Consider the following 11,062-nt stretch of genomic DNA (forward strand, 5'->3'; position numbering starts at 1 on the left):
GCAAACACAACATGAGGGTTAAGATTGGCTGGACCAGGGATGGGGAACTTCCAACCTCTGGGCCATATAGCATTTACACAGGACTTCAAGTCAATTGGAGAATGAAATTATATACATTTAAACATTTACTTCATTATGTTTGTCATTCAGTGGGATAATTCATAAATGCATTATTTTAATTTAGCTGACCAAATATAATGTATTACTACAACATCATTACTATAACTAATGATTTAAAGTAGGCTAGGTGTAGTCATGTAGGTCTACAAATTACTTTGTAAATACTTGCATGGCTCTTGGTAGGAGAAAGATTCCCCATCCCTGCTGTAGATTATCAGACAGGGTTTTAGAGTGTAGATCTACAGCAGATAAAATTAATTCCATTTTAATGTGTAAGGAGCAACAGTAGTGAATGGCAAATGTATATTTGTGTCTGGAATGTCAATGATAATTTGGCTGAAGCAATCACAAATGAAAATCAATATTGTTATTCATCATACAAATGATACTAATATATTTCTATGTTCATTTTTATTAATGATAAACAGCTGATGAAGTCCTGAGGAGAGTTATGGAGAAGCATAAAGCCATTCTGAAGAGGAAGTTTGAGAACATATCTGAAGGCATCATCAAACCAGGAGCTGAGACACCCCTCAATAAGATCTACACAGAGCTCTACATTACAGAAGGAGAGAGTGAAGGGGTGAATAAGGAACATGAGGTTTGGCAGGTAGAGTCAGCATCCAGAGCACAAACCACAGAAGACACACCAATCAACTGCAATGACATCTTCAAGCCCTTGCCTGGACAGGAGAAGAACATCAGAACTGTGATGACCAAAGGTGTTGCTGGCATTGGAAAAACAGTCTCAGTGCAGAAGTTCATTCTTGATTGGATAGATGGGGTAGCCAATCAGAATGTAGACTTTATATTTCCCCTTTCTTTCCGTGAGCTGAATTTAGTCAGGAGTGATGATTATAGTCTTCACAAGCTTCTACTTGACTTCCATCCTGAACTGAAGGAGCTGAAGGATGGTGAAGAATACAAAGACTGTCAGGTTGTGTTCATCTTTGATGGTTTGGATGAGAGTCGATTACCTCTGAATTTCCAACAGAACATGATATCTGACTGTAAACAAACATCATCAGTGGATGTTCTGATGACGAGCCTCATTCAGGGAACTCTGCTTCACTCTGCACACATCTGGATAACCTCACGACCAGCAGCAGCCAGTCAAATTCCTGTTCAGTGCATTGATCAGGTGACAGAAGTACGAGGGTTTAATGACCCACAGAAGGAAGAGTACTTCAGGAAGAGAATCAGTGATGAGAGTCAGGCCGGCAGAATGATCTCACACATTAAGTCATCCAGGAGTCTCCACATCATGTGCCACATTCCAGTCTTCTGTTGGATTGCAGCCACTGTACTTCAGCAGATGCTGGACAAGACGAAAGACATTCCCAAAACCCTGACTGAGATGTTCATACACTTCTTGCTCATCCAGACCAGAAGGAAGGATCAGAAGTATCAGAGTGGAACTGGGACAGATGAAGAGAAACTTTTAAAATCTCAGAAGTATATTTTACTGAAGCTTGGAGAACTGGCTTTCAATAATCTAGAGAATGGCAATCTGATGTTTTACAAGGAAGATCTGAAAGAGTGTGGCATTGATGTCAGTGAAGCCTCAGTGTACTCTGGCATGTGCACTGAAATATTTAAGGAAGAATCTGTGTTTCACCAGAGGAAGGTCTACTGCTTTGTGCATCTGAGCATCCAGGAGTTTCTGGCAGCTGTGTTTGTGTTTCACTCTTATGTGACTGAGAACCTCAAGGCACTGAAATCCCTCCTAAGTGAAGAACATGAACCCAGTCCATCTGTTTTATCATCTCTTCAATCAGTGCTGGGCTTACAATCTAATGACCATCTACATGTGTTACTTAAGAGTGCAGTGGATGAGGCTCTGAAGAGCAGGAATGGACACCTGGATCTTTTCCTTCGATTCCTTATGGGCATCTCTCTGGAGAGCAATCAGAGACTTTTGAAAGGTCTACTGAACCATGAATACAGCAGTTCAAAGAGCACCAAGGAAATATGTCAATACATTAAGAAGCTCAACAGGGAAGATCTCTCTCCTGAACGATGCATCAATCTTTTCCATTGCTTATTTGAAATGAACAATCATTCCATGGACAAAGAAATTAAGAAATATCTGGAGTCACCAAAGAACATCAAACAGAAATTGTCTCCTGCTCACTGCTCAGCACTGGCCCACATGCTTCTGATGTCTGAGGAGGTGCTGGATGAGTTTGACCTGAAGAAATACAACACATCAGATGAGGGACGCAGGAGACTGATCCCTGCTGTGAGATGCTACAGAAGGGCACGGTGAGTTTCTAATGGAGATGGATGAACTTATTTTTCATTGTTATTTTTGACAAAATGTGAACTTGTGTTGATTATGTCCCTTCCACTACAGAACTGTGCATGACTGATTAATAGTTTTGATGTCACTGCTATCCACTGCTGACGTACAGTATGAAACATGTAAAGATACCAGCAGATGCATAAATGCATAAATGAGTCATGATATTGGAGATAAATATTCCATTTTCACTGCAGGTTGATAACTTGGCATGAAATGACACTTCACATCATTGCATTGCATACATCTTAATGTAAGTTTCACTTTTAGTATTTAAGTCTGCCCTTTGATTAACACAGTAAAGTCAGGATTCACAAATAGATTACTAATAGGTAACTGGTCTGGGCTGATATGTGGATTTATTCTATTGATCTACTATCTAGTTATGTCCAAATTATCCACTGTCTCTCAGTGAGGCCTACTGTAAAAAAGTATGTAGGTGTAAAGGCCGAAAAATGCTTCTACGACTGCGTAGTTACACAGTTACACAGTTGCTTTGATGGACTTGTGGTCAAAGATAGAGATGATAAGAACAGTATGAGAAATACATTTCATAATTTATAGTTATAAGTTATATGGCTATATGAAATCTACACCACTAGTGTGTAGGAGTAGTGTGCACATGAATGTCAATACATGGACGTAGTTATTGCCCAAGACGACCAGCTTCCACCGACTTCCAGCTTTCCCAGGATTCCGTCTCCTGGGAAACAACTTCAGAGCTTTCCTTGTCCCCTGGGTTCCGACTCCAGCAAGTTCCTGGTCTACGGGATCCCACTCCCGCCAGTGCCGTGTCTCCAGTATTCCACGCCAGCATTTCCTGATTCCGCGATTTCCCAGATCGCTCAGTAGCTCCGTGCCCACGACCCCAGGTCTTCTGTGACTATCTCTGTATTGTTCCGCACCCCTGCGTGCAGGTTTTTCCTGGTTCTTGTGCTTATGTTCAAAGTTTATTCCATAGATCTCCATTGTTAGCCCTTGTAATAGTTAAATCCTAATTCCTCCTTAGTTTTGATTTTTGTTAGCCTTTTGAGTTCATAATGTTTGTCCATCTTTGTGTAATTACAAAGCTTGACTCTGTGTGGTTTTGGTTTCTGTATCTTAGTATTTCGTTTCTGTATAATCCTTGTCTTAGTCTTTTCATTGAACGTGTATTCCTGAGTTCTGTTCAGTTATATAAGTTCTTAGAATTGTCTTGTGATCCTGTAGTTCCAGAGTTAGACTATGTGCAGTTTGGTTATATCTGTTCCTGCCTAGTCTTGTTCTTGTTAGTCATTCATACTGCTGATCGTGTTCCCCATTTGTTTGTGAGTCCGCCCTGTGTGTGACTTTTCCCCTATTCCCTGGCTGGATCCTCAAATAAACTCTGCTTTCTCCTGAAAACACCAATCTGAGCCCTGATGTTCCGTGGCAGTTTTTGTATTAGTATGCCATTACTGTCATGTAAAATGTAGCAGTGCATTTATAAATCTAAAGGGAAAACTCAGCCCTACTTCAACTGAAATATTTTACTTCTTTCACCCCTCTCACTGAGAGTGAGGTCTCCAAACTCCTAACATGTAGCCTTCCGACTACATGCCCGTTGGATCCTATCCCATCCAACATCCTTCAAGCCATATTGCCTACCTTCTTACCAGCAATCACACATGTGATTAATGCTTAATTTACTTCTGGAACATTTCCCTCTTTATTCAAACTGGCTCGGGTAACACCACTGCTCAAAAAGGTATCTCTCGATCCCAATCATGTGAAAAACTATCGGCCGGTCTCACTTCTCACACTCCAATCGAAAACCTTTGAGAGGGCAGCTTCCAAACAGGTCACAGAGTTCCTGTCAAGGAACAATCTCGTGAATCCAAACAAGTTTGGTTTAAAAGCGGTCACTCAACTGAAACAGCCCTGTTTTCTGTGACAGAGGCCCTAAAAACATTTAGAGCATCAGCTCAATCCTCGGTTCTCATCCTGCTTGACTTATGGGATCGTTTAGCACTGCCGTCTGCAAGAACGGCAATCTAGACTATTCTCATTCGTAGTTCCACGTTGGTGGAACGAGCTGCCTAGCACTACCAGAGCTTTTTTCTGTTTTTTATGTAAAATAGTATTTATTGTTACACTAGGTCTCGTAGCTTGATTGTTCTGTCCCTTGTACATCACTTTGGATAAAGGTGTCTGCTAAATGACTAAATGTAATGTAAATGGAATATTTAACCTTTCATTATAATGATTTATCAGGACACCTTCAGAAAGGTATTGCTTTTTGGTAATTCCAGATTACTATTATGTCATGTGTCACTATGTTTTGCAGACTTGCTGAATGCAAACTCACAGATAAGTCTTTTGGAATTGTGGCTACTGTTCTACAGTCACAAAACTCCCTGATAGAGCTGGACCTGTGTAACAGTGACCTGGGAGATTCTGGATTTCAGCTTCTCTCTAACAGACTGTCTAGTCCCCACTGCAAACTGCAGACATTAAGGTTGGTGTTATACATGTCCTTATTGTCATTCATTTTCTGATTATTTCTGTAGCCCTTAACTATGATTTATGTTGTTATATAAGAGTAGTTCAGATACAATTATATTTGAAAAACATTACAGACATTTTCTGAAAAATATAGGAAATAGATTAATTATTAAGTACTAGAGTTGAGCTCATAATAACCATGACAACATAACAGTGGACTAACTGTTCACATCACATTTTCTTGTAAATGTACCAGTGAACATCTTACCCTGCCTACATCACTGTACTGGGGTGTGAAATAAAATGTTCTATAGACTGGTCAAATCACAAAAATGACTAATCCATCTGACTGATTAAATGTCTGACACCAGATCTTTTTGGTCAAATTCAGTGAATTGTTCCTCAATGCTTTAGCAGCCTGTTCTTTGTGTGAACAGGCTCAAAATATACTCCAGTGTTTGTGCACAGTCCTGGCTCTGTAAATGTGAAACAAACATAGTGGATCTGACTGAACCAGGCACTTTCCCAGCCAATCAACACATGGCTTCAGAAGCAGGAGTGTAAAATGATTGGAAGTTGATCTAAATTATCAACAAGATTTCACAAGAATTGTGTACCCTTATTTTACTTTTCACTGCAGAAAGAAAAAGAATAGGTTCCTTTAGGCATTCAGCCATTAAAACATTTTGTAATTAAATGTAAAAATAGCACTAACTCTTGATAGGAATACACGTGTTTCTGTTGATTTTATCTCACCTGATCTACAAAGAGGCCTGTAGCCTGACTCTTGGTAAGGCCTACTGTGAAAAAGTATGTAGGTGTAAGTATCTGGTAGTATGATTACATACAGAACATAGACACACTATGTGGTGAATAGTGTTATGCCATGGTAACTATCAGTGAAGGAAACATATATTTTTTTGCATTTATATGTGTGTGTTTGTTTGTTTGTGTGTGTGTGTGTGTGTGTGAGTATTAGGGATATATCTATATATATGTTAATGAGGAAAGGAAAAAATAATGCGATGGAAACAACTGCTATTTTCTGTATGTAGCCATCAGCCATAATGGAGTTCTGGAATAGAACGGAACCAATGGCAAACTTTTTTAGTTGCTATTATTACTCCATGTTCACCAGTTAGAAGGTGCGGGGCGGGGGGGGGTACAAAGAGAGAGATGAAAAGAGAAATATATTTATTATATATTTAGTAATATGCTAATATTAAATCAAGTTGATGTTTTGAGAGCACAACAATTGCATTGTAAATTAATATTAGCATAGAAGATGCAAAGCTTGCTCGATTCTACATAACTTCAGGTATAAACCCTGTTCTTCTATCTGAATGATAGATAATGTTATTGGTTCAACAGATGCAGATAATGGCTTCTCTCTACACCACTAGTGTGTAGGTGTATTGTGCACATGAATGAACTGTGTAGTGGCATGACAGGGGTTGAAGCTCTTCATGTAACAATATATGTCATGAATGTCATGTTAAATTTAGAAGTTTTTAAAACTTAAGGATTGTTGGGAAAACATACTAAAGTAGTGTACACATCAATGAACTGAGACCTGTAGAGGAATGTGAGTTGTGTGTTACTCCTTTTTACAGGCTGCTGTGGACATTTATATGAGGGAACTGTCAGGACTGTGGCAATATAGGGGTAGATCATGTTTGTGTTTTATTTTGTCTTTTGTCACTATGTTTTGCAGACTTGCTGAATGCACACTTACAGATAAGTCCTGTGGAATTGTGGCTACAGTTCTTCAGTCACCAAACTCTCTGACAGAGCTGGATCTGTGTAACAATGACCTTGGAGATTCTGGAATTCAGCTTCTCTCTAACGGACTGTTTAGTCCCCACTGCAAACTGCAGATATTAAGGTTGGTATTATACATTTACATTTTACATTTACATTTAGTCATTTAGCAGACGCTTTTGTCCAAAGCGACGTACAAGGGAGAACAGTCAAGCTAAGAGCAATAAAAAGCATGGTGTAACAATAAATACTACTTTACATGAGAATTAGAAAACAACGACCTAGAAAAAAGGAAAAAGAAGTGCAGGAATGTAACTGCTGAAGTGCAAGTTAAGCGCTAGTTAGGTGCCAGTTAGGAAGGGAGGTGCTCTCTGAAGAGTTGGGTCTTCAAAAGCTTCTTGAAGGTAGAGAGGGACGCCCCTGCTCTGGTAGTACTAGGCAGTTCGTTCCACCAACGTGGAACTACAAATGAGAATAGTCTGGATTGCCGTGCTTGCACAGACGGCAGTGCCAAACGACGCTCACTAGATGAGTGCAGCGTCCTGGGTGTAACATTTGCCCTTACAAGAGCATTTAGGTAGGTGGGAGCAGAACCAGCAAGCACTCTGTAGGCAAGCATACATGACTTGAACTTAATGCGAGCAGCTACTGGCAGCCAGTGGAGCTCAATGAGTAGCGGGGTGACGTGTGCCCTTTTCGGTTGGTTGAACACCAGACGCGCCGCCGCGTTCTGGATCATCTGTAGTGGTTTCACCACGCAAGCCGGCAGGCCCGTTGGGAGGGCGTTGCAGTAGTCAAGGCGGGAACTCCCCAAGGTTTGCACCAGCAGCTGGGTGGCATACTGGGTTAGGTACGGCCTGATTTTGCGGATGTTGTATAGCGCAAAGCGGCACGACCTGGAGACAGAGGCGATGTGGGCCGTGAAGGTCAGTTGGTCATCAATAATGACCCCGAGGTTTCTTGCTGTTTTGGATGGAACAAGAGATAAAGAGTCAGTATTGATGTTGTGGTGGATGACCTGTTTGGCTGGGAAGACCATCAGTTCCGTTTTGGCCAGGTTCAGCTGAAGGTGGTGATTTTTCATCCATGTGGATATATCAGCGAGACAGTCCGAGATCCGCGCCGAGACCGTGGTGTCCTCAGGAGTGAAAGACAGAAACAGTTGAGTATCATCGGCATAACAGTGGTAGGAAAAACCATGCGAGCGGATGATAAGGCCCAACGAGGTGGTGTAAATGGCAAAGAGAAGTGGTCCCATCACCGAGCCTTGGGGCACCCCAGTGGTGAGGCGGTGAGGTACAGACAGCTGACCTTGCCATGACACGTTGAACGAGCGCCCCGTGAGGTAGGATTCAAACCAGGAGTGCGCATTGCCAGAAATGCCCATACTTGACAGTATGGACAGAAGGATGCGGTGGTTGACTGTATCAAACGCAGCTGATAAGTCAAGCAGGACGAGAGCCGAGGATTGAGCTGCTGCTCTAGCTGTTTTTAAGGCATCTGTTAAAGACAACAGGGCTGTTTCGGTGGAGTGACCGCTTTTGAATCCAGACTGGTTTGGATCGAGGAGATTGTTCTTTGACAGGAACTCGGTGACCTGTTTGGAAGCTGCCCTCTCAATGGTTTTAGATAGGAGCGTGAGAAGTGAGACCGGTCGATAGTTTTCCACCTGAGTGGGATCGAGAGATGGCTTCTTGAGCAGCGGCGTTACCCGAGCCACTTTGAAAAGTACATGTAGTTGGACGGCTACCTGTTAGGATTTTGGAGACCTCACTCTCGCTGAGAGGGATAAAAGAAGGAAATGATAAGCCATTGACGGTTGCGCCCTTAGGGGGGGGAGACAGTTGGTCAAACTGTTTCCCGATGGCTGCCACTTTCTCTGTGAAAAAGGAAGCAAAGTTATCAGCAGTGAGGTTAGTAGCTGGGGGAGGAGGAGGGTAGAGCAGAGTTTTGAAGGTGGAGAATAGTTTCCGAGCGTCAGTTGCACCGTTGATTTTGTCATTAAAAAAAGTCTTCTTAGCAGCAATGATGCTGGATGAGAAGGAGGCCAGCAGTGTCTGGTAGCTTGCAAGATCGTCCAGTGCGGCAGATTTGTGCCACTTTCTCTCAGCCGCTCTGAGATTGGAGCGCTGCATTCGGAGGGTATCACTCAGCCACGAATGAGACTGGGTAGATCGAGCAGGTCTGGTGGAAAGTGGACACAAGCTGTCCAAGCATGAGCTCAGAGTGGAGCAGAGAGCTTCTGTGGCATCATTGACACCTAGTGAAGAGAAAGTGGATAAAGGTGGAAGAGCAGAAGAAACCAGAGAGGAAAAGTGGGTGGGAGAGAGGTTGCGGAGGTTGCGCCGGAACGAGACCATCGGAGGGGGAACAGAGGGTTGCTCAATGAGCCGAACATCGAAGCGAATGAAGAAGTGGTCCGAGCGATGCAGAGGGGTTACCGTTAGGTTGTCCGTGGTGCAGTTCCGAGCAAGGATGAGGTCAAGCTCTTTTCCTGCTTTGTGAGTTGGAGGAGTGGGGACCTGTTGTAGGTCGAACGAGTGAACCAGGGTCCGAAAGTCAGCTGAGTTGGGATTGTCTAGGTGGATGTTCATGTCGCCAAGGATGAGTGTTGGACACTCGTGGTCAGGGATGGATGACAGCAGGGTGTCCAGCTCATGGACGAAATCACCCAGTTGTCCTGGTGGACGGTAGATGACAATCACATAGGTTTTAACAGGAGCAGTTACCATAATTGCATGATATTCAAAGGAGGCATACCTGTTTGAAGGCAGCAGTGGAGTGAATTTCCAGTTGTCTGAACTCAGCAGCCCCGTCCCACCTCCACGACCAGATGGCCGGGGAGTATGGGAGAAGGCATAGTTGGTGGAGAGTGCTGCCGGGATAGCATTGTTTTCAGTTTTGATCCATGTCTCCGTGAGAGCTAAGAGCCCTAGAGAGAGGTGGTTGGCATAACCTGAGATGAAATCAGCTTTTTTGACTGCAGACCAACAGTTCCACAGGCCAACAGAGAAAGAGGTTACAGCAGAAGAGGTTTGTTGAAGTGAGCGGAGGTTACCCAGGTTGCGCTGCCGTCTGCTGCGCTGAGATCTTTTTTGACAACCAGTGACAACAGAGATGCTATTGTGACACATGGCTATGGCAGAAGCAAAAAGTTTACCTTGTTTGTGATCCTTGTTTCGGTGGACTTGTACAGGTAGACTTGCATGTCTTTACCCAAAAAGGTCTTGTACAGGTAGACTTGCATGTCTTTACCCAAAAAGGTCTTGTACAGGTAGACTTGCATGTCTTTACCCAAAAAGGTCTTCACACGAAAAGGGCTGACACTTCAGCTGACGCTTCAGCACCAGTCCTATTAAAATAGCAGGCTCACTGATTGCATCCGGCTGAAGGCACTCCCAGATCTTGATTACACAAAAGTGGCTGATTGCTGTAGGTGTGGCTTGACAAACCAGCAAGTGAGTGAAACTAACTTGGCAAACAGGGTAATTGCCAAGATAGTACAAATTCAGAGTAATCTAAGTAATCTAAGTGCAATTTAACTAGCAGAGCAGTACAAAATACACACACACAGTCCTTAAAGCCCTCTAGCTTTCTCTGAAGTAATTAAGACTGTAGTAAGCATTTATGTCCTTATTGTCATGAATTTTTGTATTATTTCTGTAGCCCTTAACTATGAATTATATTAGTAGTACGCTGGAAACTGTGAGGACAACTCAGCACCACTTTTATTTTCCTCTATCCTTTCATTTCAGTTGATTTCTCAGGACACTTTGTGAACAGCATCACCTTTCATTTTAAAGTAATATTTAGTCTTTTATTATGCTGTTATACAGACTTTCTGAATGCACACTATTAGATAAATCCTGTTTCCTCCTATCCCTCCAACTCCTAAAATGGAGGATGATAGATCTATGGGAACTGATGCATTTTCAGTTTAGTCAGGACCACTCTCATCTAGTAACAATTTACAAGTAATTAGAGTATTGAGAGGATACAACAGTAATCTGCTCATCATAGCGATAAGTATCAGTTTATCATACAGCGACTTTAACCGCCCAAACAACCATCCACCAAAGGTGTTAAGTGGAATAATAGTGAAAAGGTAACAGTACCGTGCTCTCATCATTGCCCATTTGACACTACTAATTAGCTAAACTAGACAGCAAAGGACATAGGTCGAATAAAAGTTACAAATGGATCTAGATGGACAATTGGACAGTGACTTCAGATCAAGTGTAGCTTCCATATTTATTGCAGATGGAACAAGAGAACCAATGGGCGAGGCAGAGATAAGGTGACACGATTAAAGGTACAGCAAAAGGCGATTCACCATTAGGTAGAAGGTGCTTCTCCCAGAGTGAGCAGAGGTATTGGTCTGTATATATATACAGCTGCAGAAAGGTTCCCTTTAGT

The 11,062-nt window shown here is 42.5% G+C and overlaps 1 protein-coding gene across 1 annotated transcript; it reads left to right on the plus strand.

Moving 5' to 3' along the window:
- Positions 1-268: 268 nt before the first annotated feature.
- On the plus strand, positions 269-10,319 carry LOC122128915 (NACHT, LRR and PYD domains-containing protein 3-like). Its single transcript, XM_042703974.1, has 4 exons — positions 269-2,385; positions 4,728-4,898; positions 6,600-6,770; positions 10,313-10,319. The coding sequence occupies exons 1-4, from the start codon at positions 572-574 to the stop codon at positions 10,317-10,319; spliced, it is 2,163 nt and encodes a 720-aa protein (XP_042559908.1). The 5' UTR covers positions 269-571.
- The last annotated feature ends 743 nt before the right edge of the window (positions 10,320-11,062 follow it).

Source organism: Clupea harengus, unplaced genomic scaffold (genome assembly GCF_900700415.2).
Source record: "Clupea harengus unplaced genomic scaffold, Ch_v2.0.2, whole genome shotgun sequence".
In the NCBI taxonomy this organism is placed as follows: Eukaryota; Metazoa; Chordata; class Actinopteri; order Clupeiformes; family Clupeidae; genus Clupea; species Clupea harengus.

What these genes read in the sequence shown, in the direction of transcription:
- LOC122128915 (XM_042703974.1), top strand. Translation starts at nt 572, where the DNA reads ATGGAGAAGCATAAAGCCATTCTGAAGAGGAAGTTTGAGAACATATCT. An exon ending in AGATGCTACAGAAGGGCACG is followed by an intron (nt 2,386 to 4,727) that starts GTGAGTTTCTAA and finishes TATGTTTTGCAG; the next exon opens with ACTTGCTGAATGCAAACTCA. An exon ending in TGCAAACTGCAGACATTAAG is followed by an intron (nt 4,899 to 6,599) that starts GTTGGTGTTATA and finishes TATGTTTTGCAG; the next exon opens with ACTTGCTGAATGCACACTTA.